The 27,439-nt window shown below is 51.8% G+C and overlaps 2 protein-coding genes across 3 annotated transcripts in view; one reads left to right on the forward strand and one right to left on the reverse strand.

The window, feature by feature from the left end:
* Nucleotides 1-328: 328 nt before the first annotated feature.
* On the forward strand, nucleotides 329-25,612 carry Col9a3 (collagen type IX alpha 3 chain). Its single transcript, XM_075963326.1, has 32 exons — nucleotides 329-426; nucleotides 962-1,030; nucleotides 2,080-2,115; nucleotides 2,653-2,724; nucleotides 3,439-3,492; nucleotides 4,482-4,517; nucleotides 4,701-4,724; nucleotides 4,954-5,007; nucleotides 5,683-5,736; nucleotides 6,005-6,046; nucleotides 7,052-7,108; nucleotides 7,506-7,559; nucleotides 9,577-9,630; nucleotides 9,908-9,961; nucleotides 10,185-10,238; nucleotides 10,701-10,754; nucleotides 11,471-11,524; nucleotides 12,857-12,910; nucleotides 13,021-13,074; nucleotides 13,483-13,527; nucleotides 13,629-13,682; nucleotides 14,059-14,112; nucleotides 14,659-14,712; nucleotides 14,834-14,905; nucleotides 16,646-16,681; nucleotides 17,266-17,310; nucleotides 18,381-18,413; nucleotides 18,596-18,742; nucleotides 18,904-18,958; nucleotides 19,447-19,629; nucleotides 23,408-23,485; nucleotides 24,891-25,612. Exons 1-32 carry the CDS (start codon nucleotides 361-363, stop codon nucleotides 25,079-25,081), a joined length of 2,043 nt encoding a protein of 680 aa, XP_075819441.1. The 5' UTR covers nucleotides 329-360; the 3' UTR covers nucleotides 25,082-25,612.
* Nucleotides 25,613-26,121: 509 nt separating this feature from the next.
* Nucleotides 26,122-27,439, reverse strand: part of Tcfl5 (transcription factor like 5) — a 32,328-nt gene continuing 31,010 nt past the window's right edge. For both annotated transcript variants that reach the window (XM_075963328.1, XM_075963327.1), the window contains exon 6: nucleotides 26,122-26,374. In XM_075963328.1, the coding sequence (XP_075819443.1) occupies nucleotides 26,252-26,374 (123 nt within the window). In that variant the 3' untranslated portion in view covers nucleotides 26,122-26,251. The remainder of the gene's footprint in view (nucleotides 26,375-27,439) is intronic.

A 27,439-nucleotide genomic window follows, 5' to 3' on the forward strand; every position in this document is an offset into this window, starting at 1 on the left:
TTGGGCGTGCCCTTCGCAGTTCTCAAAAGATGCCCTTTACTGTGGCGCTTCTTCCTGGCCACGATCTGGCAGAGGAGTGGGAGAGAAAAAAGTCTTTCTTGTGCGCTGAAAGGTGCGTGTGTGTAACGCGCTGTCCTAGGATAATTTTAACTCAGAGGAGGGCCGGAAAATGTTTCTGGGTGTTTTTTTTTTCTTTCCAGCCCATGTGGCGCCCTGCCGGCCCAGGTGGGCCCAGTTGAATGGGGGGCTTGTGCGCGGGCGGGGCGGGGCAGGGCGGGGCGCTCGGCCTCGCACCGCCCTCAGCCCCTCTCCCCACCCTGCTGCCTGGCGCCAGCCGCTCAGAGCGCCCGCCAGTCAGCCATGACCGGAGCTCCCGTCCTAGCCCTGCTGCTGTTGGGGCAGCTTCTGACGGCCCCCTCCGCGCAGGTGAGCGCGAGCCCACGGGTGCGGACCGGGTCGGGGATAGATAGGGCTGTACGTCGAACGTCATAACCTGGGCCAGCTCGAACCTCCTGGGCCAAACCCTGAATTCCGCTGCCGCGGACCTTCGAGGACATCTATGGCAGCCTCCTCGCCGCCTCGCTCCGGCGAGCGAGTTCTAGTGATGCAGCTGAGCCTCCTGGACATCAGAACAAGAGGACCATGAACCTGGACTCCCACTGTCTTCGCCCAACCGGGTCAAGCCGCTGCCGGCGCTACCACCTAGCTCAGGACAATGTTGCCTTTGTTCCTGGAGACTCTCTGCGGGCCCGCAGCCACTCAGAGCTAGCGGGGATAAACTGTACCTCCGCGCCAGGCGACTTTGGAGACTTTGGGATTTTCTAGCGGGCAGGAATAGGGGTCAAGGGCCACTGTCACAGGCCCCAGAATTACTTGGTCTGGGGAAGATGAGACGGGGGCGGGGAGGGGGAGGCTGACATGGTGGAAAGGAGGGCTACCTAATAACTTATCTTAATTTCAGAAAGTGGGACCTCGAGGCCCCCCTGGTCCACAAGGGCCTCCTGGGAAGCCCGGCAAGGATGGCATCGATGTGAGTTGGGAGAGGAATGGGGAAGGTACCCTGAGACTCATGGCCTTGTGACCACAAATGCAAGCCCCTCCTCTGAGAGCTAGGGTGATACAGGGTACCCCTAGTGGGGCTAAAAAGACCTCATTTGTCTTTGGAGTAGATCCTGGGGTACCGATAGTAGGGTGGTCCTTGGCTAAAAGTATGGGCCGTAAGGTGCATGTGCTCCCGTATTCTAGGGTTTACTCTGGGGGACCTGGGGTTGTTATTGGGTCTGAGAATAGAGCTAGTCTTGGTTCCAGTTACGGCCCAAACAGTTTGGGGAGACAACTGAAATCGTCCACCCCACATCCTCCCATCATCTGGCATGAAAAGCTTCTCATAGGGTCTTCTCCAGGAAGGGCAGCCTCCAGTCGGTCATTCATGTTATTCTCCTGGGGACACCATAGAGGGGTATAGGAAGCTTTACCACGAGTGCCCTGAGCTCTTCTCAGTATCCCCAAGAGTCCCAGTATCTAGCTCAGCCAAAATGACCATGGGCTCCCTCACACCCTTCCTGGCCCGCCATGTTGGAGCTGGGTTGCCTAGGACCGTACCCTCTGAACCCCCTCTGTTGTAGCTGAGCATCCAGGCTTTAAGGCTCCTACTTAAAATAGTCATAAAGTCTCAGTTGAAAGATTCAGCCACCCTAGTAGGTATCCACAGGTGATGAGGCTCCCGGGACACCTTTTTGGAAAATGAGGGAGGAACTGCCATCTCCCAGACAGATGGGGTCAAGACGCTTAGCTAGCCACAGCTACTTTATCTCCAAAGCCATTAGGTCAGTGCAGAGGAGCCCTGTGGAGTGCTCCCAAGTGACCCTCAAATGCTGTGTGGCTGAGCCTGTTTCTAGCTCATCCCATCCTTGCCTGCCTGCAGAGGAGAGTCCTCCAGATATAAATGAGAGGGTCTGGGGATCCCCTCCCCATAATGTCTCCAGGGGTCCAGCTTCCAGTACTGGATTGGAGAATGGCCCAGCTCTAGGTGGGTTTCCTATTCTCAGGGGTTACATGTGGTCTTTTTCATTTTTGCAGGGAGAAGCTGGCCCCCCAGGTCTGCCTGGCCCTCCAGTAAGTGTCCCTGGTTGGAAAAGTGAGGCTTTTCCAGTTTGCAACGAAGAGATGAACACAGAAAACAGAAGGGCATTGATGCCCTGCCCTCATTGCTATAAGCCTGTGTTGTCCCAGGGGAGACCTGAGGCCAGAGCCTGGCAGTGGGGGAGGAGGGAGGGAGCATAGGGGACTCTGTGCTGGGTCTGGCTGGAAGCTTTCTTTGTGCCAGTGTCCAGATAAACCAGAGAAAGGAGATAGTACAGCCCCATAGGTCTCTCTACACTGTGTCTGGGTAGGTTGAAGATTCTGAGCCCATTGGCGTTCCTATATGGTGACCTGCTGGTCTTTTGCTGGGGAGGCTGGATCCATTCGGTGAATATTCAGTAGATGCTATGGGGGTGGGGCAACCTTCCAGGGCCCAGTGGAGCAGCAGAGCGAGGAGCCCATCGTCGTGGCTGGGTAGCAGCTGACATGGAGAGGACTTGACTTCCTTGATGGAGGCTAGAGCTTAGAGCCAGGTACTTCCTGCATAACTCTGTCCTTTCCTCCTACCAGGGACCCAAAGGGACCTCAGGGAAGCCGGGGAAGCCAGGAGAGGCAGGACTGCCAGGACTGCCTGGTGTGGATGTGAGTGTTACCCCCCTACTGCATCCCTACCTCACCTCACCCCTGTCACAGCCCAAACAAGGGTCAGGCTTTCCTTGCTGTTCTGCAGCTGGGCTTATTCAAGCAGGAAACCTTGTCCTGACAGAAGTTGCGGTAGTTCCCAATAGGGGTCCCTGGCTTTCATCCCAGACGCTGCCAGCTTCTGGCTTGGACAGACCCAGCTTCCAGTGACTGGAAGTCGCATCAGGTCTTACTGATCCAAGAACAAGCGCCCATTGTCAGGTCCTGCTCCATGCTGGCCGCATGGGTGTTCCTCCAAGCCCCCCCTGACGTCTTGATGGATAGTGGTGTAGTCAAGGCCCTGGCTCTGGGACTAGCCAAGCAGGATCTGAGGGCTGGGCTGCTGGACCTGTTTGTTTTGTCATCTTGGGATTTGGTAGCAGTACTGGCCCCACGCCCTCCTCGTGCCCTGGGTGCACCATGTACACCGGGGACCATTAAAAGTGGTCTCTGCCTTCTGGATTCATAGTTAAGAATCCAGCACTCCAGAGGCAAAGGCAGGTGGATCTCTGTGAGTTCATGGTCAGCCTGGTCTACAGAGTGAGTTCTGGGACAGCCAGGGATACACAGAAATCATATCTTTAAAAAAAAAAAAAGTGCCTGTGGCTCACTCTTCCTGGACATGTGCTTCTCATTTGGTGGTTTCTTGAGCCCACCCCCTCCCTACCTCTCCAGGGCCTGACCGGGAGGGATGGACCCCCAGGACCCAAAGGTGCCCCTGGAGAACGGGTAAGTGTTTGAGTTCCAATGGCTGCAGCCCAGAGATAAGGTTCCCAGGTGGTCCACAAGGGCAATCAGGATGAAGGTTCTGCGGACGACGTCCATGACTGCACTGGCCAGTCCCTGTTCCATTAACTCCACTTCAGGGGAGGATGCCGAGTGGACAGCCCCTAGCTCCCTGTCTCCAGCAACCCCACAGCCCCTGGTTAGAGTCATCATGGCATTCAGACCCTGGCAGGGAGAGCTGGTGTGGTGTTGGGGGCACAGGTGTGGGTGAGCCCCAGATGTCCCTCCTCTTAGTGTCTCTGGACACCAGGACCCTGGGTGAATCAGCCCAAGAGGAGCCGCTACACATCCCCTGAGTCTGACCACCTTCACTGAATCCCCCATTTACTAGCAAATTGGCTCTCTCTTCCTGGTGCTTCTGAGGGCAGATCGGTTCACAAGTTCTTCACCGCCGGAGAGGGAGCCATGGGCACAGAGCTCAGAGAACTGCATGGGGTACTCAGATGTGTGGGTACCTGAATGAAAGCTAGTGGCCACCTGGGCTGCGACTGTGGTTCAGCCGGGGGTGGGCTGGTCCCAGGCTGTCTGGGGGGCACTTTGACTGCAATGTGAGGAACAGAGTGTACCCCACTCTTGATAAACCAGTCATTTTAGACCCTGTCTGCCCAGCTGGTGATCTCAGCAGCTTTGCAAGCTAGTGTTGGTTCAGCTTCCCAGAAGACAGTCCAGGGGACTAACTGTGGCTCACACCTGTCTTTATGTCTTACCCTCCTGTTGGTTCTGCCCACCCACTAGCAACTTTCTTGGCCGTGCTTTTCCTCCACACTCACCCGGGTTCTAGGACAGCAGAACCTTTCTTTCTATACAGGTTTCCATCCCTGCTCCCCACCTCGTGAGAGTTATGACTTAGGCTCCAGAGAGGGAAAAATGGGTCTGCAAACAAAGGCCAGAGTTTCTTCCCTGTGTATTCAGACCCCTATTTTCCTCTTCAGGGAAGTCTGGGACCCCCGGGGCCACCAGGACTTGGGGTAAGTACCAACCCCTCTGTATATAGTCATTGTGAGGTGGCATCTTTGGGGGTCTCTTGCAGCCTCCCCTGGGCTTTATCTAGGCTATGGCCTCTGCGTTAGTGGGTGTGGTTCTCACAAATCAGGTACCTCAAAATTGCCTTGGGGGTGGCAGGGCCAACCTGTGCATTCTTGGCTTTGCAGGGCAAAGGCCTCCCTGGACCTCCTGTGAGTATTCATTGCCCCCTTGGCCCCTCCCAAGAATGTAAGTTCCCAGAGCGGCCCTTGCTGAAGCCCACCTTGGGATATCCCAGATCTCGGCACAGTGGTCTTCTTAGGGCGCAACCTGACCACTTCACACTTGGAGTCCTGGTCTTTCAAAGGGCATACAGCCCTGGTAGGATTCCCTCCGTCAGGGTCACAGGCTGCCCATCTCTCTCTTCTTTACCTCCTCCAGGGAGAGGCAGGAGTGAGTGGCCTCCCAGGTGGAGCTGGTCTGCGAGGTCCCCCGGTGAGTGACTGTTTCCTGTGTTGCCACTGCATGAATGCATGTAGCCTTAGTGCCCACACTTAACCAGAGGCTCCCTGTTACCCCTGCTTACCTTCACCCTGTTCCCTCCATTTTTCCTGTACACTCTCTCCTCTCTGTTACCTTCCCCCCCTGCTTCCCCCCCCCCCCCGTACTTGGTGGGCACTGGCTGAAGCTCAGGCAGAGAGGCACCCATGACTCAGGGCTGCAAACAGACAGGTGGATACCAACACAGGCTTCATCCATGGAGGATAAAGGGAGCTTGGGCTGGAAAGTTGGTTCAATGGTTAAGAGCACTGGCTGCTCTTCCAGAGGTCCTGAGTTCAATTCCCAGCAACCACATGGTGGCTCACAATCATCTGTAATGAGATCTGGTGCCCTCTTCTGGCCTGCAGGGATACATGCAGACAGAATAGTGTATACATAATAAATAAATTCAATTCCCAGCAGCCATATGGTGGCTCACAACCATCCATAATGAGATCTGGTGCTCTCTTCTGGCGTGCGGGCATATATGCAGGCACAATGTTGTATACATAATAAATAAATCAATAATTTTTTTTTTAAAAAAGGGGGGAACTGTAGTATCCTCTACTTTGGGTAAAGCTGGTGCCCTCAGTGGGGCAGGCTCTGCTCTGAGCCATGAATCCTCTGCAGGGACCCTCTGGACTCCCAGGCCTGCCTGGTCCCCCAGGACCTCCTGGACCTCCTGTAAGTACTGAGGAGGGGTGGGTCTCTGTCAGGTAGCCGAGACTAACTAGGCTGGACCCCACCTTCATCCCTGCCCAGGGTCTGTGCCACTCCCCAGAAGCAAGTGAGAGGTGGGCTGTACAGCATTCAAGGTCACCTTGCCCCAAGGACAGTTGGTTTCTGTCGTCACCTGTCACCTATGCTGCAGCGGGGTCAGCAGTGCGTTGCACTGGGGAGACAGAGTGGGCGGGGGGTGGATGGACACCGACTGCTTCTTTGTATGTTCAAGGGAAACCCTGGAGTCCTCCCTGAAGGTGCTACTGATCTTCAAGTAAGCTTTGGGGTAATTATGGGGGGTTGTGAGGGATGGTCCTGCTTTGGAGGAGGAGTCTTGCTGGAAGCCACTGCTAGGGGGTGGGGTTCCAAGACAGAGTTCCTACCCAGAAAGGGACCTGCTTCCCTCCCTATCAGTAAGGCCCCAGAGAGAGTTCCCTGGGGACTCTCTGCAGATAGCTCCAGGCACAAGCCTGGCCTCATCTTCTCTGCTTACCCTCTGCACCTGTGTGGTCCCCCACAAAGCTAATAGTCACGGGGAGGTGACACCTAGGCAATACAGTTCTATCGGGTGGCAGCTGTGCGTCCTCTCAGCTCCTCTCAGTTATATGTGGTAAGTAGCCACTGCTCTGGGGAGCCAACAGGCCTCGTCGGCTGCAGGGCGTTTCTAGTCCCTAGGAGGTGGTTTGTGTCTGGTTTCATCCTCATCCGATGCAGTTTCGCTTGACCCTGATGGTCAGCTGCCCTCTGTTCTTCGCCCTCACTCAGCATCCCATAGAAGGGGAAAGGAGGGTTCTTCCAGATGAGTAGTGTTGAGCCTCTGAGATGGGCTGGAAGTCAGTACCACTGTATACCCAGGCTTGCCCTGGCCAGTTCAGCGTGAAGTGAGCTAGAAACCTCCAACAGTGCCTTGGTATCTGGCGCAGGATTTGCTGTCAAACCAGAGCAGTGGTGCTACTGGTTGGGTTCACACAGCATCCCTCCTAACAGCCTCCAGGGGCCTGGTCACATGACCGCCCCTTTGTGGAGCTACAGCCAGGATGTAAACAGCTGCTTTGAATCGAGAGTCTGTCTGTAGGGAGTGAGGGAAGGTGGCTGGCTGGATACCCTCCAGCCCTCCACAGTCACTCACCACACCTCATGCCCAGCACTGAATGGGGCCCTGTTGAGGCTCGTCCACGGTCCCCTTCACTGGTGAAAAGGTCCTCTTCAGCCCCCCCACCCCCTGCCACTGGTATCCTGCCCCAGTTGTCTCGGGTCTAACCCTTCTGTTTTTCAACAGTGTCCTGCCATCTGCCCTCCAGGCCCTCCTGGACCCCCAGGAATGCCAGGGTTCAAGGTGAGTGGGAAGCTGTAGGCTGAGCACATTTCTCCACTGACAGAGGCCATTGGGTCCCCTCATGCTGTGGAGTTTGGGGTTTTAGGAAGTCTGAGCCTAGACTCAGCCTTGTTGTGGGGGGAATATACTCATCAGCTCATCCTGTCTTCTCTATCCAAATGACACACTGGAAGCTGATGTGACCAGGCTAGGCCTGGTCTGAGAGGTCAGAAACCCTACTTCTTGGGGGTCCTTGGGAAGCATAGTCACAAACTCTCCCGGGCCTCAGTTTCCCTGTCTGGTTCTGGCCTTGGATTCTGAATCTCACGTCTGACTGGCCGTATAGTCCTTGGTTCTGCATAGGCAGATCGGGGGCATCCACGGGTCTAGGGACGGTGACTTCCATGCTTGTTTTCAGGGGCCTACTGGCTACAAAGGGGAACAAGGAGAAGTTGGCAAAGACGGTGAGAAGGTAAGATGCTGTCTACATAGGATTACTGACCTAGAGGTGGCAGCCATAGGAGGAAGAGAAGGGGAGTTGAATTGGTGGCTTGTGGTCCTGAAAATCGTAGGGGAAGGTGCTGGAACCTTTGGGAAGCTGGTATATCCTCGGTGGGGCCTGACTAGTCAGAACTGGGTGGCCTGGAACAGAGTCCTTTCATGTAAACAAATCCTTCCCTATCTGACCTCACATGGAAACTCCTGGTGTGCTGAGAGTCCCTGAGAGCACTTGGCTCTGGGCCTAAAGTGTTTATAGGAGCTCTGCCACTCTGATGCAGTAGCCACTGTCCTAGAAGGCCCCTGCCTGTTCTTACTGCATGCTGGGAAGAGGCCTGAGATGCTCTTCTGGTGGCCAGAGTGTCTGATGTGTGCAGACAGCTGGGTGTGCAGTGTGCAGACAGCTGGGTGTGCAGTGTGCAGACAGCTGGGTGTGCAGTGTGCAGACAGCTAGGTGTGCAGTGTGCAAACTGCTGGGTGTGCAGTGGGCAGACTGCTGGGTGTGCAGTGTGCAGACTGCTGGGTGTGCAGTATGCAGACAGCTGGGTGTGCAGTGGGCAGACTGCTGGGTGTGCAGTGTGCAGACAGCTGGGTGTGCAGTGGGCAGACTGCTGGGTGTGCAGTGTGCAGACTGCTGGGTGTGCAGTGTGCAGACTGCTGGGTGTGCAGTGTGCAGACAGCTGGGTGTGCAGTGGGCAGACTGCTGGGTGTGCAGTGTGCAGACTGCTGGGTGTGCAGTGTGCAGACATCTGGGTGTGCAGTGTGCAGACTTCTGGGTGTGCAGTGTGCAGACTTCTGGGTGTGCAGTGGGCAGACTTCTGGGTGTGCAGTGGGCAGACTGCTGGGTGTGCAGTGTGCAGACTTCTGGGTGTGCAGTGTGCAGACTTCTGGGTGTGCAGTGTGCAGACTTCTGGGTGTGCAGTGGGCAGACTTCTGGGTGTGCAGTGGGCAGACTGCTGGGTGTGCAGTGTGCAGACAGCTGGGTGTGCAGTGTGCAGACTTCTGGGTGTGCAGTGTGCAGACTGCTGGGTGTGCAGTGGGCAGACTTCTGGGTGTGCAGTGTGCAGACAGCTGGGTGTGCAGTGTGCAGACTTCTGAGTGTGCAGTGTGCAGACAGCTGGGTGTGCAGTGTGCAGACAGCTGGGTGTGCAGTGTGCAGTGGGCAGACTGCTGGGTGTGCAGTGTACAGACAGCTGGGTGTGCAGTGTGCAGACTTCTGGGTGTGCAGTGTGCAGACAGCTGGGTGTGCAGTGTGCAGACAGCTGGGTGTGCAGTGTGCAGTGGGCAGACTGCTGGGTGTGCAGTGTGCAGACTGCTGGGTGTGCAGTGTGCAGACAGCTGGGTGTGCAGTGGGCAGACTGCTGGGTGTGCAGTGTGCAGACAGCTGGGTGTGCAGTGTGCAGTGGGCAGACTGCTGGGTGTGCAGTGGGCAGACTGCTGGGTGTGCAGTGGGCAGACTGCTGGGTGTGCAGTGTACAGACAGCTGGGTGTGCAGTGTACAGACTTCTGGGTGTGCAGTGTGCAGACTTCTGGGTGTGCAGTGGGCAGACAGCTGGGTGTGCAGTGGGCAGACTGCTGGGTGTGCAGTGTACAGACAGCTGGGTGTGCAGTGTACAGACTTCTGGGTGTGCAGTGTGCAGACTTCTGGGTGTGCAGTGGGCAGACTGCTGGGTGTGCAGTGGGCAGACAGCTGGGTGTGCAGTGGGCACTCTCCCACTTGATCAGGAGGGAGGTGCCTAAGAAGGTCTGGGGGCTTTGCTTGAACACAAACCCCTGGTCCTTCCCAGGGGGTGTTGAGGCCACCATGACTTATGTGGCCTATTTCCAGCTGTAAGCAAGTACCCCCCCCCCTTCACTCAATCTCCATGGCTCAGCTGTGAAGGAGGAGTGGTGCCCCTCATGGCTCAGACTCATGGGAAAGGACCAGTGGACAATCAAAGATGCTAGAAGAACTGGGATGAACTAGCTGACTACTGTTTTCTCTGTTGTAGGGTAATCCCGGCCCCCCTGGGCCTCCTGGCATCCCAGGCACCGTGGGACTGCAGGTGAGGCTAGGAAGGGAGCAGGGTGGTGAGGTGGAAGCCCCTTTGATGGTCCCCAAGGGAAGTTAATTTAGACTCCATGGACTGTAAACCAGCTCTTGAGAGAGGTCCCATCCAGGCTGACACCAAGACTAGTGTTGCTCCCTCCGGGGGCTTCAGTTGAAGTCAGATACTTCTAGGGGAGACACCAAGGCCTTGGGGGACTCAGAGGCCAGGCCTATGGTGACTGTTGGGGTACGTGTGCCATCTGGCCCCTGTAGCTCTGGTTCTGTTCTCTCAGGGCCCACGAGGATTACAAGGACTTCCAGGGCCACTTGGGCCACCTGGGGACCGGGTAAGTGCTGCTGGCTCCATGAAGGCTGTGGCTCAGCTGAGGTCAGTCCTGGTAGTTGAGTGGCTGGGATTGTCCTATCCCGACTCTACTAGGGTTCAAGATGAAAGAGCCTAACCTCCAGGATCTCAGGCTCTTCCTGGCTGGCAACTTGAGGCTTGGCTGGAGCTTCCCTCAGGGTGTATGTTTCTGTGGAAGGACTGCAAATGCCTTCTCTCCTCTACAGGGTCCCATTGGGTTCCGGGGCCCCCCTGGGATCCCAGGAGCACCTGGGAAAGTGGTATGTATCTGTCTGGGCTTGAAGGTTGACCTCACACCAGCCCAGACCATTTGACTCTCGACCCCACCATCCTGCTACTAATTCACACAAATGCTACCCTCTGTCCACTGCGCTTCCCCGAGCCCCGTCCCAGGATACATGGGGCATCCAGGACATACCAAGGGGTGGGTGTATCTGTGAGGTCCAGCACACGTGAGAAGTAGCATGTGGCATGCCTGAGTGCCAGCACAGCTGGAGCATGGGGCATCTGACCTTCATGGGAGATCTGCCTCCTTTACTGTCTGGCTGTGAGCTGGGGATGGGGGTGTGTCGCTGTCCCATGGGACCTTCTGCAGCAGCAGGCAGCCTCTGCCTAGGTCTAGAGGCCTAAACCAGGCAAAACCTGGAAGGGGCCTCAGCCGCTATTGACAGCTTCCTAGCCTTCTCTGTGTTGCTAACACTGGCCCTACCCCCTTGTTATAGGGTGACAGAGGCGAAAGGGGTCCAGAAGGGTTCCGAGGCCCTAAAGGTGACCTGGTAAGTGAGAAGGAGCTTGGTTCTCTGGACCTGTCTGAGAAAGAGCCCGATCTAGTTCCTAACTAGAGTTGGGGGTGGAGGACACTTTAGAGAGCCCCTGCCAGGAGCACGGGGGCTCCTCATGCTAGACCCTCTTCTGAAAAGGGGTGTGATGCTAGAAACATGGACCTGAAGGGTCCTAGCCCTCCCCCTGCCCCCTACAAACACCCAAAGCCCATATGGGAGACTCCAGAGCAGCCAGCAGTGAGAAGCTCTGGACAGAGGCTGGGGCATGGGCCACTGAACTCAGATCCTGGCTCCAGTTCAGCCTAGGAGCTAGGCAGGTAGCTTCCTCCCTCCACTTCACTAATCTCAGACTGCCCAGCTACAGATGGAGACTCTGTAGTGAGGTGTGTGGACAGGAGCTATGGAGAGACCCAGGCTTCGCCTGAACAGAAATGGCTGTCAGCACACATTGGCCTCTGGAAGCCTCCAAACCTCTTCTTCCCCACCCAAGACCCCCAAATTCTAAGGGTACCACTTGTCTCCAGAAGCCCTGGTAATGGAGCCTCTCTACAGTGACTGGGATGAGCCATGGCACTCGCCAGTGGAAGCATAGTCTATCTGATGTCCTGAAAGCTGGCGTGTGTGGCCGAGCCTCTGGGGACATCGTGAGTCAGGATGGGATGTTCCTCAGGGTCCCAACTTCAGCTGTTTCTATCCCATGTTTCCTTTAGGGCAGGCCTGGTCCCAAAGGAATCCCTGGAGTGGCCGGACCGGGTGGAGAACCAGTGAGTATCTCAGGTATTCATGGCATCAGGATGGTGTCATGGCCACATAAACTGCCCCAATGTTGCTACTCCTCTCAGGTTCTCTTTCCACAGTCCCTTCCATACACAGGGCCCGGCCTCACAGGTGTATGACCTCTGATGGGTCAGGGACCCCACTCAAGAGTATCCATACTGTATGTAGACTAACCTGCCAGGCAGGGCCTCCTTGCCATTTAAACTGCTGTGCTTCGGCAATTCCCAGCAGCCCCAGAAGCTCCCAGGGACCCACAGCAGCACCTAGCTGTCCCCAACAGCTCTAGCACCCACCAACTACTCTGCAGGAGAAGGGAGCTGCTTGTTTGTCCCGGCCACTCAGCCCCAAAATAATCACACAGAAACTGTATTCATTAAGTCATTGCTTGGCCCATTAGCTCTAGCTTCTTATTGGCTAACTCTTACATCTTAGTTTAACCCATCTCCATTAATCCGTGCATCACCACGAGGTCGTGGCCTACCAGGAAAGTTTCAGCACACCTGTCTCTGGCAGTGGATCCATGACTTCTCCCTGATTCCGCTCTTCTTTCTCCCAGCATTCAGTTCTGTCTTCCCTGCCTACCTAAGTTCTGTCCTATCAACAGGCCAAGGCAGTTTCTCTATTCACTAATGGTAATCACAGCACACAGAGGGGAGGGGACTCCCACATCACTACGCTAGCAGCCCTAGAAACCTGTAACCTCCCCAGAAGACCCCCCAACATTTCCAGTAGCCCCAACAGCTCCCAGAAACCTTCAGCAGCACCTCACAGCTCCCGGCAGCCTGAAATACCTCCCCACAACAGCCCACATCTTCCTCTTGCTCCAGCTTTTAGTTCTTTTTTGTTGTTGTTGTTTTGTTTTTTTGTTTTTTGAGACAGGGTTTCTCTGTGGTTTTGGAGCCTGTCCTGGAACTAGCTCTTGTAGACCAGGCTGGTCTCGAACTCACAGAGATCCGCCTGCCTCTGCCTCCCGAGTGCTGGGATTAAAGGCGTGCGCCACCACCGCCTGGCATCCGGCCTGTAGTTCTGCAGCTGCTATAGCCCTACAGAAGGTGGTAGGCTAGGGTCAGGCTTACCTGACACTAAGAAGGAAGGATGGTAGACTAGGGCCAGTAAATATGTATGTTGAGGGCTCTGGGCACACCGTCTACCCACTCCCTTGCAAGGTCTCTGAGGATAGCCTATAGCCACCTAGCCAGGAAAACAAAGCCACTCTTGGGGGCTCGAGAGACATTTTTAGTTTAGAGGGTAAGGAAGGGGTTTCTCCGTGGGACAAGGTGGTTCTGTCTGAAGTGCCTAACCCTGTCATCTGTCCTTAGGGCATGCCAGGCAAGGATGGCCAGGATGGCGTGCCAGGGCTTGATGGCGAGAAGGTTGGTGCCTTGTGGGATGCTTGCTGGGAGGAGGAGGGAGAGGAAGTCAGCTTCCTCAGGCCTGGGCATCATTATCGTTTTCTCTCACACCCCACTCACTATCGGTGCAGGGAGAGGCTGGTCGCAACGGTGCCCCAGGAGAGAAGGGCCCCAATGGGCTGCCGGTGAGTGCCCAAGCTGGGGAGCTTAGCTGCTCTGGGATTAGCTCCTTTGGGGGTGTGGCACAATGCTGGTGCAGGAGGACAGGGACCACTTGAGCTTATCTGTACTCTTGTGTGGGGGACAAGTGCAAACAAGCCTGTATTCATCCTGGATATTGTGGGGCCTGCCTTGTGGACCCTACCTGGGAGTGCCGGCAGGGGCTCTGCATCAGACTTTACCCTTTGGGGCACCTTGTCTGGCCTGTGCACATTGCCCAAACATTCTCTGCATGCATGCCCTCCCTGGGCTCAGCAGTCTTGGCTCTGGCCCTATCCCTAGAGCTATCCCTATCCCTAATCCAAACTCCAGCCTTGACCTAGACTGTTACCTTAACTTCAACCCTGAGCCTGACCCTGATCTCTGTCCTGCAGGGGCTCCCTGGCCGAGCTGGGTCCAAAGGCGAGAAGGGAGAACTGGTGAGTGGCTCCTTTCCCCAGAGAAGGGAGGAACAGCAGGCAGTGCTCTGGTGGTGATGGAGGGAGGGGACATAGCATTCTCTGACTCCTCACTTCTACAGGGTAGAGCTGGGGAGCTGGGTGAAGCTGGCCCCTCTGGAGAGCCAGGAATCCCCGTGAGTATCCAGAGCCCTTCCCTGTGTACATAGGAGGACCATGCCCTCTCTCCTCTCTCCTCCCCTCCTCTCCCTCTCCCTATGTTGACACAAGAACTCTACCCCTTCGGTGTGTGCACAGTGAAACCCCGCCCCCTCTACGTTTGGAAAGACCTTGCTCTTTCCACCATGTGTACACTGGGCCCCTGTGTATAAGGAGATTCTGCCTTGTCTGTGCTCGCTGGGGACCTGTCCTTCCTTCCACGTGTACACAGGAACTCTGCCATTTTTCTATATGTACCTGGGGACTCTGCTCCTCTCTCCATGTGGACACAGGGGTCTTGTCTCTTCTTACACATGTCAAAGGATCCTGCCCTAACCTTTTCTTTCCTGGCAGGGAGATGTTGGTGTTCCGGGGGAGCGTGGTGAGGCTGGTCACAGGGGCTCAGTGGTGAGTGACAGGCACAGAGAGACGTAGTTTATGGGCAAGAAGGGGTAGGGTAGCGTTTTGGATATATAAATGCCCAAGTCCATGAAAGCTGAGAATGGTTGGAGAGGGGGCACTCTTACTTTCTTTTTCCCTCACCCTTTGGAATAATGGTGCGTTGCTGGGCTACTTAGCCTCAGATTCTCCAAGCCACAGTGCAGCTGAGACCCTGGCAAGTTTAGATGGAAATTCCCAAGCCTTGTACTATAACCTGTGGACTCGACCTTCTCTTGGGCCCTGTGGAAGGCACTGGGCATTGGTACCTGACACTGAGCCAGCCTAACAATTTGGGTAGAGACTGTATGTAAGCCCTGAGATCTGTTCCCCACACTTGATTGCCCCAGAAGGCGGCTGTGCTTGCGCCTTCAAACCTCGTAACTCAGTGACATGGCTCAAGACTCATTCGCTGTCCATACAACACCTAGGGAGGCATAGCTTGGTTTTCAGGGCTGCAAAGGCTGCTGGGGCCTCCATGGACCTCACAATATCCATTTATACTTGATCTTTTAGGGAGCCCTTGGCCCACAAGGTCCTCCTGGGGCCCCTGGCGTCCGTGGCTTCCAGGTGGGTAAAGCTGGAGTAAGGGTTTGAGCCAGGGCAGTGAGCCCTGGTTGACTGGGCAGAGGCGGGATCCTGACTAGGTTCTAACAGGTGCTGACCAGCTGGGCTGTTATCCAATCCACAGGGCCAGAAGGGCAATGTAGGAGACCCTGGCCTTCCAGGCCCTCAAGGCCTACGGGGAGATGTGGGTGACCGGGTAAGTGTCTTTGTCTTGTGCCTCCCTGCTCTAACCAGTCTCTACCCCTTCCACACGGGTGGCAGGGACAGTACCATCAACTCTGTGAAGAGGTGCCCTTGGTCCTTTTATTGCTCATTCTTTTTGGTGTTCTTCTTGGGCAAGATGGGATCTAAAACACTCACCGCTCTGTTGCAAGCTCCACATGCAGGCTTAGAAGAACTAATAATTGGGGCAAGGGTAGAGGCGGCGACTTGTGAGTCTAGGTCCCAGGCTATCTGCTGGGTATGAGCGGAGACATGAATGACCCCAGTGTTTCACACATGTAACTCTCCAAGACTCTGTGCTGCTGGTTCTAAAGGCAGCCAGTGAGTAACCTCAGTGTTCTACAGGGTCAGGGGAGTTGTGGCTTACCTCAGGTCCTGGGAGGAGGTTAGGAGTCTGGGCTGGGGCCATACACCAAGTCCTTAGGAGCTATGTGATTGCTTTCTTGGTCCCTACTGGGCAGAGCCAAACACTCTGAGTACGTATATATTCAGGCATTGGAGGTTCCCGGGCACCTCTACAGACACAGGGAGTCACAGAAACCACCACCACACAGCAGGCACAAGAGGTGCTTTGTTAACATCCAGACAGGAAATTCCAGGGCTTAGGGAGCTTGCCAGCAACTCCAAGGACCCGAAGCTGATGCTAAGTGATAGCAGTGCTAATGCCTGCTCAGTCCTGGGAGGTTGGGGTGCATCTTTCTGACTTCCTCTTCCTTGGATAGCTCTTGCCTTTCATGTTTGAATTCTCCTTTTAAAAAAGTTTTATTTTTATTTTATATGTATGGGTATCTGCCCACATATGTGTATTGTGTGAGTGCAGGAGCCCAAGGAGATCAGAGGTGGGTGTCTGATTCCCTGGAGCTGTGCTGTGGGATGGTGCTTTGAACACTGTAAAGATTTGTCACTCATATTAGTTTAATAAGACACTGATTGGCCAGTCACCAGGCAGGAAGTATAGGCGGGGCAACCAGACTAAGAAAATTCTGGGAAGAGGAAAAGCAGAAACACAGTCACCAGCTAGACTCAGAAAGCAAGATGAGAATGCTGCACTGAGAACAGGTACCAAGCCATGTGGCTACACACAGACAAGAATTATGGGTTAATTTAGTTGTAAGAGCCAGTTACTAATAAGCCTGAGCTAGTAGGCCAGTTTATAATTAATATAAGCCTCTGTATGCTTCTTTGGGAGTGAACAGCTGCGGGACCAGGCAGGACAGAAACTTCCATGCTACAGAGCTACCTGATGTGGTTCTGGGGACTAAACCCAGGCTTCCTACAAGAGCAGCCAGTGCTCTTAACAGCTGAGCCATTGTTCTAGTCTTTACCTTTAGATCTTGAGGAAGCCTCATGCTTTTTGCCCACTAAGCACATACTCCACCATTTAAGCAAATCGCTGTGGTGAGAGAATACCTGTACAAGTCACAGACATTAATAGCTGATTTAAAGGATTTGCTGTCTACTGGGAGTGACAGGCAGCTGCTATCCTGAGAAAACTGGCCCTTGAAGGACCTGTGGGGCATGGGAGTCTGTGTGCTGCTGTTACCTGAGGACTTGGGCTTGGCAGCTGGGGCTGGGGTCTGGTTCTGAGCCCCCTGCCTGAGGAGACATTTTTATACCTACTGTAGGTGAGATTCCTGCCTCTGCTCTGCATGGCAGTGACACCCTGTAGGCATCCCCAGGATTCCTCTAATCTAGAACCTTCTCTCTGCCCCAGGGTCCAGGAGGTGCCACAGGCCCTAAAGGAGACCAGGTGAGCAGAAGACCTATGGTCAGGACATCTCTAAGCCATCTGGCTGTGGATTTACTTTCCAAACCCTTGAAATGCTCCTTGAGTTCTTTTTCTCTCCATCCCTGCTTAGCACAGCCCTGGGCATGAGAAAGGACAAACTCAGCTGCTTTACTGGGTACAAGTAGTTGTCTAGATGATCACTATAGAACCCTGGGTGGGAAAAAAAAGTTACCTTTGATTAGGGAAACTGACTTTTTTAAAAGGGGTGAAGAGAAGTGAAGTCTGGGCTCTAAGACTTGTGTTACAAAAGCAGGCTAGAGCTGTGTGGCTTCTCTCTGAAGCCCTTTTCCTCCCCGAAACAGCTCAGAGAGCGGGCTGTGGTGGCTGCTGCAATCCATCCTTGCGGCAACTGCTTCCTCTTCTCTGGGTGATCCAGGGCTTCCCCAATACAACACCCTGGAAGTGCTACCTAGCAGGAAGCCTCTCTTTGTTGCTTTGGGAGCTCCTTTGACTACAGGATCCTGGCCTGGACTCCGGCCTCAGTCTTAGGATCAGTGGCTTCAGGTGGGGAGGAGCCAAGAGTAACTTTAGTGTGTCGTCCTCAGGGCATTGCAGGTTCTGATGGCCTTCCAGGGGACAAAGGAGAGCTGGTGAGTATGTCTGAACCCCTTACTGCCACCTGATCAGTCTGGGTGGGAACTGTCCTGTGGATGAGGTATCTGAAGAGGGCAGATAAGGTCCGAATAGCCCAGGCCTTGCCATCCCATTAGAGTATATGTGGTGGGGGAGAGGAGTCCAGGCACAGGCAGAGAGAGGTCAGGACTCTCCAGGGGCCTTGTTACATTCTGCCTAAGAAAGTCACCCTTGCTGGAATCAGCCACTGCTAAGGTCGAAGTGAGAAAACCCCACTGTGATAGCTGGAACTTGGACCAGCTTTGACCAGGTCACTCACAGCTCTCCCGGAGGCACCAGGAATAGAACTGCCTTGGAACTCAAATGGAAAGGCCTTTCTGGCTTCAAGGTGGTCAGGGATTTCAGCTCTGAAGTGACGTCTTTCCTTGTGGTCCAAGTGACACACAGAAAGCCTAGCTCCGGGGATCCTGCCTTCAGGTCACAGTCACTGACCACTGTGAACCTCTTACGCCTTTACAAACAGTTCCAGTTGATTGTACTTTATTTTGGCAAATTCTTGACAGAGCCTTAGAATCAGCCCCACCTGATCACTCTTAAACTGATGGAGTGGTACGCAGAGCCCCTGGCAGCTAGAAACCTCTGCGTGGTGAGCCAGGTGGGGACCTCACCCTCCGTCCTTCCCTGCTTCAGCTGTGGACAGTCAGCTCACAACTGTGAACTGAGTCAATAGATGGGCCCAGTCAGTCCGCTTACACCATGGAGGCCAGTCGTTTCTGAGGCCCCAGCTAGGGAAAGGCCCAGAGTTCCAGGGAGGAGATGTTCCGCTCAGCATTTTAAGACTGTAGTAAAGAGATGGAGGAAGCAAGCCAGACTAAGAGCAGATACCACGCAGCCACTAAAATCAAATGTCAGGGAAAAGAGGTGTTAAAGTAGCATCGGTAGGCGAAGGGGACGTAGTGCCTGTGTGTTCATGTGGGGGGGGCCTGAGTGTTAGTTTGAGTGCTGTCCTCCACTGACCATGATTAGGTCAGTTTTTAGAGCCACTCCCAGATACCCCACAGTTAAAGCATACACTTCCTCTTCACAGGGTCCCAGTGGCCCCGTCGGACAAAAAGGAGAGGTGAGTACCTGGCAGATACTTCAACAATGAATCCAAGGAGCCCACAGGCTCCATCCACCTCCGGGTGGGTAGTTACCTGTAAGGTACTGCCTACACCTGAGATCTGGTGGCCACTCACTCCTGAGGTTCAGGCCTTCCCAAGGAGGGCTCACTCTGACCCCCTTCCTCTTGTTTTTCTGCAGTCTGGCAGCCGAGGGGAACTGGGTCCCAAAGGTATCCAGGGCCCCAATGGCACCAGTGGAGTCCAGGGCGTACCTGGTCCCCCAGGTCCACTGGGCCTCCAAGGCCTGCAGGGTGTCCCAGGCATCACAGGAAAGCCCGGAGTTCCGGTTTGTGGCTTTTCCTTTCTCTTGTGTTATGGGTGTTGGACTTGTGCTGGGTTTAGATCATGTTCTTTGTGAACTATCAGTTATTTTGGGGGTGAGGTGTTGGGTATGTCAGGGCTACTGGTGCACTGCCCTGCCTGCTGATAAACCTGGGTGAATTTCAGGGCAAGGAAGCCAGCGAACAGCACATCAGGGAGCTCTGTGGGGGGATGATCAGTGGTGAGTCTCCTGCGCTTCCTCCACCCCTCACAGCTTCTGCCCTTGGCTGCTGTCCTCCCACCTCAGTGGGGGCTACCCACTTCCCAGGGCTTAACACGACGTAGGGTACTCAGAAAAGCCCCAACTAACTATTGAGAGCAACAGTTACAAGGAAGAAGTTGGGTGGTGGTGGTGGCGCACACCTTTAATCCCAGCACTCGGAAGGCAGAGGCAGGCAGATCTCTGAGCTCAAGGCCAGCCTGGTCTAAGAGAGTTCCAAGACAGACAGGGGAATACAGAGAAACTCTGTCTTAAAAGCAAGAACCAAAAAACAATTACAAGGAAGAAACAAACCACTGTGCCCTTTGGCTGGGAGGTACGCTTCCTTCCCTTACTGGCTTTGAGCTTCTCATCTCAGCATGTGAGGTGTTCCGAGAGAAAGGGGCTCTCGTGAAGATATTTTGATAATCCTCTCTGAAGTACTTACTTGGCACTCTGTTTTCTGAAAGAGCAAATCGCCCAGTTGGCTGCACACCTGAGGAAGCCATTAGCACCAGGCTCCATCGGCAGGCCTGGTCCAGCTGGCCCCCCAGGGCCCCCAGGCCCTCCAGGATCCATCGGCCACCCTGGTGCTCGGGGTCCCCCTGGATATCGGGGTCCCACTGGGGAGCTGGGAGATCCTGGACCTAGAGGTAAGTAGAGCAAGACATGGCCCTGCCTCGGCCACTTGAGGAAACCCCAGCTTCCTAGAGCACTGAACAGCACAGCCCTGACCTCCTATGCTGTGATGTCTCTCCTGGGGTCCAGGGAGATGTCCACTGTCACCTGAATGAGAGACTGCCATTTCTGCCCTTGATTGGTCTCACGGTCATGAGACCCGAGAGCAACACACATTTAGGCTGGCCTAGTGTTCCCCAGTTCTACTGTCTACATGGCTCACCTAGAAATGCTAAGAAGACACCAGGACTCATTCAGGGAGACTCTGAGAGGGCTGGGCCTTTGTGCTTTTGAGGCCACCACAGCTAATTTCTTACTATTCTGTGGGAAGCACAGTAATCTGAAATGTCATATTTTTCTCAAACATCACCAGAACAAAATGTGTTGGGGATGTGAGCAATAAATAATAGGAATCCATTTTCACTCACGGGTTCAGACTTCAATGAAGACTGACTGGCAGGACATAACAATGTCAGTTGCAAAAGTTAAAAAAAACTCATTCACTGTATTTAAGATGATATGAATCAGGGACCCTTTGAAAGGAAGAGACAGGTCAGTCCTCACTGCTTGTCCGCCGGTGTCACAGCTACTAGCACACACTGTAGACATCTTGCTTGAAGAAAGCTGGGGCACCAGAGGCAAACTGGGGGTTGTGATGACACACTGAACTGACTGGTGGACACCAGCCTTTCCCAAACCCTCTCAAGCCTCACATCACCCTGGTGACAAATTTGAAGCCCGATTCCACCTGGTTCTGACTGATTGGTCAATAGCTTCCTGCTTCCCAAAAGAAGTTTTTTTTTATTGATATTTATTGAGCTCTGCATTTTTCTCTGCTCCCCTCCCTGCCTCTCCCCTTCCTCCTTCAATCCTCCCCCAAGATCCCCATGCTCCCAATTTACTCAGGAGATCTTGTCTTTTTCTACTTTCTAATTCCCATGTAGATTAGATCTATCTAAGTCTCTCTTAGTGTCCTCATTGTTGTCTAAGTTCTCTGGGATTGTGGTTTGTAGGCTGGCTTTCTTTGCTTTATGTTTAAAAACCACCTATGAGTGAGTACATGTCATAATTGTCTTTCTGTGTCTGGGTTACCTCACTCAAAATAATGTTTTCTAGTTCCATCCATTTTCCTGCAATATTCAAACTGTCGTTATTTTTTCTGCTGTGTGGTACTCCATTGTGTAAATGTACCATATTTTCCTTATCCATTCTTTGGTCAAGGGGCATTTAGGTTGTTTCCAGGTTCTGGCTATGACAAACAATGCTGCTATGAATATAGTTGAGCACATGTCCTTGTGGCACAATCAACCATCCTTTGGATATATACCCAAAAGTGGTATGATTGAGTCTTGAGGAAGGTTGTTCCCTAATTTTCTGAGAAATTGCCACACTGACATCCAAAGGGGTTGTACCAGCTTGCATTCCCACCAGCAATGCAGAAGTGTTCCCTTTATCCCACAACCTCTCCAGCATAAGTTGTCATCAATGCTTTTGATTTTGGCCGTTTTTTACAGGTGTAAGATGGAATCTCAGAGTTGTTTTGATTTGCATTTCTCTGATGACTAAGGACGTTGAACATTTCCTTAAGTGTCTTTCAGTCATTTTAGATTTGTCTGTTGAGAGTTCTCTGTTTAGGTCTGTACTCCATTTTTTTTTATTGGATTAAGTGATCTTTTGGTGTCCAATTTCTTGAGTTCTTTGTATATTTTAGAGATCAGACCTCTGTCTGATGTGGGGTTAGTGAAGATCTTTTCCCATTCTGTAGGCTGTCATTTTATCTTGTTGACTGTGTCCTTTGCTTTACAGAAGCTTTTCAGTTTCAGGAGGTCCCATTTATTGTTTCTCTCAGTATCTGTGTTGCTGGGGTTCTATTTAGGAAGTGGTTCCCTGTGCCAATGTGTTCAAGTGTACTTCCCACTTTCTCTTCTATAAGGTTCAGTGTGGCTGGCTTTATGTTGAGGTCTTTGATCCATTTGGACTTGAGTTTTGTGCATGGTGATAGATATGGGTCTATTTTCATTTTTCTACATGTTGATATCCAGTTATGCCAGCACCACTTGTTAAATATGCTTTCTTTTTTCCATTTGGTATTTTTTGCTTCTTTATCAAATATCAGGTGCTCAAAGATGTATGGATTGATATCTGCGTCTTCTATTTAGTTCCATTGGTCCTCCTGTCTGTTTTTATGTCAGTACCAGGCTGCTTTCAGTACTGCAGCTCTATAGTAGAGTTTGAAGTCAGGGATTGTGATGCCTCCAGAAGTTCTTTTATTGCCCAGGATTGTTTTGGCCATCCTGACTTTTTTGCTTCTCCAAATGAAGCTGAGTACCGTTCTTTCGAGATCTTTGAAGAATTTTGCTGGGACTTTGATGGGCCCCAAAAGAAGTTTAAGAAAATAATCTGTATGGGAAATAAGTGTGGGTCCCTCGTCATCTCCAAGGTTACGCTTAAAACTTTGGTAGGTGGATGGATTTAGTATAATTTGCATATCATTTTTACCTGTTTTAAAATTCTTGGAGATTGAGGAATTTCAACACTGGAGAGCAAGCATGGAGAATTCATCTTGTCTCAGTGCAGTGTCTGTTCCAAATCAACTTTCAAATGACTGTTTTCTTGGTCATGCCTCCAGAGTGCGGCCTTCTCAGGCAGTCTATGCCATCTGGTGTCATGTGACTGCCATCTTTAAAAGCATATAGGATTTCCTCCAAACAGGGATCTGAATTCCTTCTAGACTGAAAATAAAATTTAGAGCATTATGTGCCAGTATAGATGATCTGAGTAAAACAATTGGACATTAAAGGCCATGACTGAGACACACAGGTTCCAGGAAGCCTGCTGGGATGGCCACACAAACCTGTTTTCTATTTGAAAGTGAACATGTCACGCTGCCCACTCTGTGAGGCACTGGGCACCTTTAATCCTGAGTGTGCATCAGATCCATGAGCCCACTGTAGAGAATGTACATACCTGATTAGGCCCTCACAGACACCAAGCTCAGGCCGTGGTCACTGCTGTACCTGTTCTTCCCTCCCTGAAAACACTGCTGAGTCCTCTGTTGAGGTTCATCATATGGAACCAGTGGGTGTCCCAAGGCATTAAAGCCCTTCCAGGTCACTAGCGACTGCAACCACGGCACCACTCTAACTGCTGTAGTATAAAATAGTCCAGCAAGCAGCCATAGCTTTAAACCTGCACCATAATCTCACCTGCACGGGTGTCTGGTCCTAGAATCAAGCAAGATACAACCAGTGCTGTATCTGTGTCCCTGAAGGCTGTTGGCCTTTTGTTGTTCCTGAGGTGCTCACTTGAACACCAGATGTCATCCCAGCCCTGAGGCAGGAGGAGCACTGTGAGTGGAAGCCAGAAATGGGCTGCAGTGAGTCAGACCTGGATCACAGACTAAAACCTTGTTTCACTTAAAATAAAATGAAAACAAAGTGTCCATTGATAAACCATGGACCAAAACTGATATTGAAAACATGAACACAAAATAACACAAATGTTTCAGAGGCATATATATTTCAAACAAAACTAAATTCCACTAGTGATTTGGAGGGAAGGATGGTGTCAGCTGATGTGCTGGGGATGCAGGTGTTCTTCTCTGGTCAGACTTCCCCTAAGCTGCACCTTGGTGAGCAACCTCACTTCAGGAAGCACTTAAAAAGCAGCAAGCTCTGTGGAAACACGGTGGAAAAGGCCATCACTGTGGATAGGAAGCTGTTCTAACATGCCTGTGTATTTTCCTCACTGCAGGAAGCCAGGGTGACAGAGGAGACAAGGGTTCAACAGGCGCAGGGCTGGATGGGCCTGCTGGGGACCAGGGACCCCAAGGTAGGCCGCTGTCATTTCACAGTTCTGGGGGGGGGGGACGACAAGAAATGTTTTTAAAAGGCAAAGCATTAAGGACCTGGCTAGTGACTGCTTTTATAATCTCTTTAGTATATAGAAATAATGAATAATCAATGATCAATAATTTTCCTGTATCTAAGTAGGTTTGGTTAACTTCTTACCAAATATATGTCTATTCCAGAAAATCATCTCTTATTGACCACATATGCATTGATTTTTCTTTTTACTTTGTGTGAGTGCATGTGCCTGTGTACATCTGTATGCACATATATGCATGCATAAACACGTACCACAACACACGCGTAGATACCAGAGTCCATTCTCCTCTACTTTTACATGAGTTCTGGACATTAATTTCAAGTTACCAGCTTATAGGCAAATACGTCTACCTGCTGAGTCATCCTGACTGTCATGCTTCGGTGTCTTAATGTAAAAAACTGAATGCTGGGGGCTAGGTGTGGTGGCATACACTTGTGGTCTCAGCGTGGAGGCGGCTGAGGTAGGAGGATGAATTCATCCATCTGCAGGCCCCCTGAGGAATTTCATCTACAACTGTGTATCCACTCTGGGTTCCTCTACCAGACCTGCGCTTAGGTGACCCTCCCTGCCTCCTCTACAAGGCACAACCCCTCTCCCTTATAGGGTGCCCCCACCTCAGAAGGCTCCTTACCCTCCTCCCTGAGGCACAACCTCCCTTCTCTTCGTGGGACCCCTGTCCTGACTAGCCTGTTGGCAACCCCAGGCTCCAGTTCCTCCTACGTGGTCTTAAGTATGAGCTCTCAGCTGCCACTCCCAGCTGAGCCCTCATATTTGGGTCATATCATGTTGGCAATTGGCTATGGTCTATGGAGTTAAAGCTCCCCAACTTCCTCCCAGGCGGCCTGCCAACCCCAAATATGCTTTTTTCTTTTTAAGATTTATTTTATGTATGGAGGTGCTTTTGTCTGCATGTATATCTTCACACCAGAAAAAAAGGCATCAAATTTCCCGAGACTATAGTTATAGACTGTTGTCGGCCACCATATGAGTGCTGGGAATTGAACTCAGGACCTCCGGAAGAACAGTCAATGTTCTTAACCTCTGAGCCATCTCTCCAGCCCCTCCAAATATGTTCTTGACATACACCCTACAAGCCCTTCTGAGACCAAGTGCACCATGTCTTCAGGACACGAGATTATCTGTGGCTAGCCTGGCCTCGGCTGTATCTGCCCACCTCCTGCCCAGCCACCAGTCCTTGCCTCTGTTCTTCTAGACTTTGCCCAAGTGTCCCATCTCTGACCTTTTGAAGGGTTCAGAAGTAAGCCAGTAGATAATCTTCCAAGTAGATTGTGAGTGGCTGCTGCTTTGGAGTTCTCATGGCCTCTAACTGCACTCTCCTGGTTTCTAGGGCCTCAAGGTGTGCCTGGCATCAGCAAAGATGGTCAAGATGGTGCTCATGGCGAGCCTGGCCTTCCTGGTGATCCTGGCCTTCCTGGATCTGTTGGTGCTCAGGGAACCCCAGGGATCTGTGACACCTCAGCCTGCCAAGGAGCTGTGTTAGGAGGGGGTGGGGAAAAGTCAGGTCCTCGGAGCTCATAAACAACGACTTCAGGAACTGACTGAAAACTCACTCCAGCAGGCAGCAGTCATATGATTACTAGAAATGGACAGTACGGCTAGCTACAGTCAGCTAGTCCTTCCTGGCCTGCTGCCTGGACCCCCAAGAGCATCTGCTGGCCCCGCTGTCACTGTCACATCTGCAGGATTAATGGCAGCCCATTCATCTGTGACAGCATACCTCAGGCACAGGCCCTAGGGATGGGGACTTAAAACCAAGCATCTGGAAGGGATGGTGTACCTAGGAGGTTTTGTTTTGTTTTTTGTACAATTCCATGAGATAAAAACACTCAAGAGACTTGTTTACATAACATTTATATAAAGCCTATGACAGAGTACCAATAAAGCAACCTGCTAACCTTCAGATGAGCACTGGCTACAGTGATGAAGGTGAGGAACTCGATGTCTGTTTCACCTGCCTTCTATTGCAAACAGAACATCTCTGACTCCCAGTATTTATTGAAGGAACTACACTGCACCGTCTGTACAATAAATAAAGCTACTCACTGGAAACCTGTGTTCCAAACATGCAGTTTATTACACGAAAAGCAATGACTCACAATATGGAAATGTGGGCATTGAAGCAATCTACCGAGAAAATGTTTATGGGCAAAAGGAGCTTTAAAAGAAGTCCCTGGAAAATTCTTAGCAAAAAGTTTTAAAATGGCACTGCATCTTCCAATACAGAGTACCATGAGACTGGAAAGGGGGGGTGACAGAACAAATGAAATAAAGTTTCCAAACCTCGTCTAGTTAAGAACAATTTACCTTCTTCCAATTGCTAAAGGGGCATATTTAAAATGTAAACAAAATAAGTAAACGGCAATGGTTTCTTTAGTCTTGAGACTCAAGAAATTACCAAGGATGTTAATTTTTTTTATGTTATCATGTTAAGAACACATGATGGTGTTGGAAAGGTAATTGAAAAATTACTAATTATCAAGATGTCTTCATCCTCAAATGTTCATCCGGACATAGTGGGTATTTTGTTTAAATAATACTTTCACAAAATGTGCTCTCAAAGTCCTTACTGGAGTCCCACCAACTGGAGCCACATCCCTCTCGAGGACTCAGAGCTGAGCTCTGGGATGGCAGGCATGTGTACGATGCCGAAAGAACGGCAGTTCTCTCCCAGGTCTTGGGTCAGTCCAGTCACTTGATCTCCATGGCGGGGCTGCTCTGCAGACTGCCCTGTGCAGGGCAGGTCACCAGGGATTCGGGTCTGGTCAGCTTTAGCCTTCTGCCAGTCTTACCGCAAAACACGCTCTCAAATTCCTAAAGTCAAGAAGTGATCATTAATGCACTGAGTTCAAAGATGTGAATGCTGCTAGTTTCAAAAGCACAAGAGGCTGAAATTAGGAGCCATGTGGTTTCTCAAAGTACGAGGTATGTGAGAAAACAGGAAAAAAAAATGTCCCTATATCAATTATACTGTATTTTTTTTTAGATTTTCCAAAAAAATTCTCAGTGTCCGAGTATGTGCCAAAAATGGCTTTTTTATGGTTAAAAAAACATAAAATATACCATTTTCATCATCTGTTAAATGTCCAGGTCAGTGTTGTCCCTTCACACACACTGGTGAGGATCCTTGGTTAGTCAAGGACTAGGTGGAGTCCCTGAAGTTGCTCTGCACACAGTGAGACCAAGAGCAACTCCCTGCAGGTGGCTAGTCTCTGCTTATTCACCCAGCTTTCCCTGCCCTGTAAAAGGCCATAGGACTAAAGTCTAGACAATGCTGGCCCCCTAAACACAGAGTTGGCATCAATGTTACCAGATAGCTACCAAGTCTGATGGCCAAGCATTGTGTGAGGGAGAGCCACTCAGGAAGGCTAGTCTAGAAGATGCAGGAAACAAGTAGTTAACCATTTCCATGAATTTGTGAGATTCAGAATGTGGGAATTCCTACAAGATAAGTGACCTTGAGAGGAAAGGGACCAGTATTTGGTTTTCAATTCAAATACACAAGCTTAGAGACCTGTGAGTGCAGAGACAGACATTGAGATGGCTGTCTACAAATGAAAGAAAATAGCTGGAAGTGCTCTAACTCACTAAAGTGGGAGGAGGCGAGGCTCAGGGCCTTCACTGTTCTATTGTTTTTCATATTTAGAAATTTAAATATATATAGAGAGTTCTAGATTCATAAATCCGGGTTTGTAAGTCCCTGCTTTGGTAAATATGTATAGTAAAATTTGGTGTTTTCATCACTTGCAAGTTTACAATTCCATGACATTAAATACTGTGTCTGTCACCAGAAGCTTCTTCCAAATGTCTCTTATCATTCCAAAGAGCAATTCTGTCCTCATTAACCATGGGATCCCACTGCCTGCTCTGACACACACC

Source organism: Microtus pennsylvanicus, chromosome 2 (assembly GCF_037038515.1).
Source record: "Microtus pennsylvanicus isolate mMicPen1 chromosome 2, mMicPen1.hap1, whole genome shotgun sequence".
Classification (NCBI taxonomy): Eukaryota; Metazoa; Chordata; class Mammalia; order Rodentia; family Cricetidae; genus Microtus; species Microtus pennsylvanicus.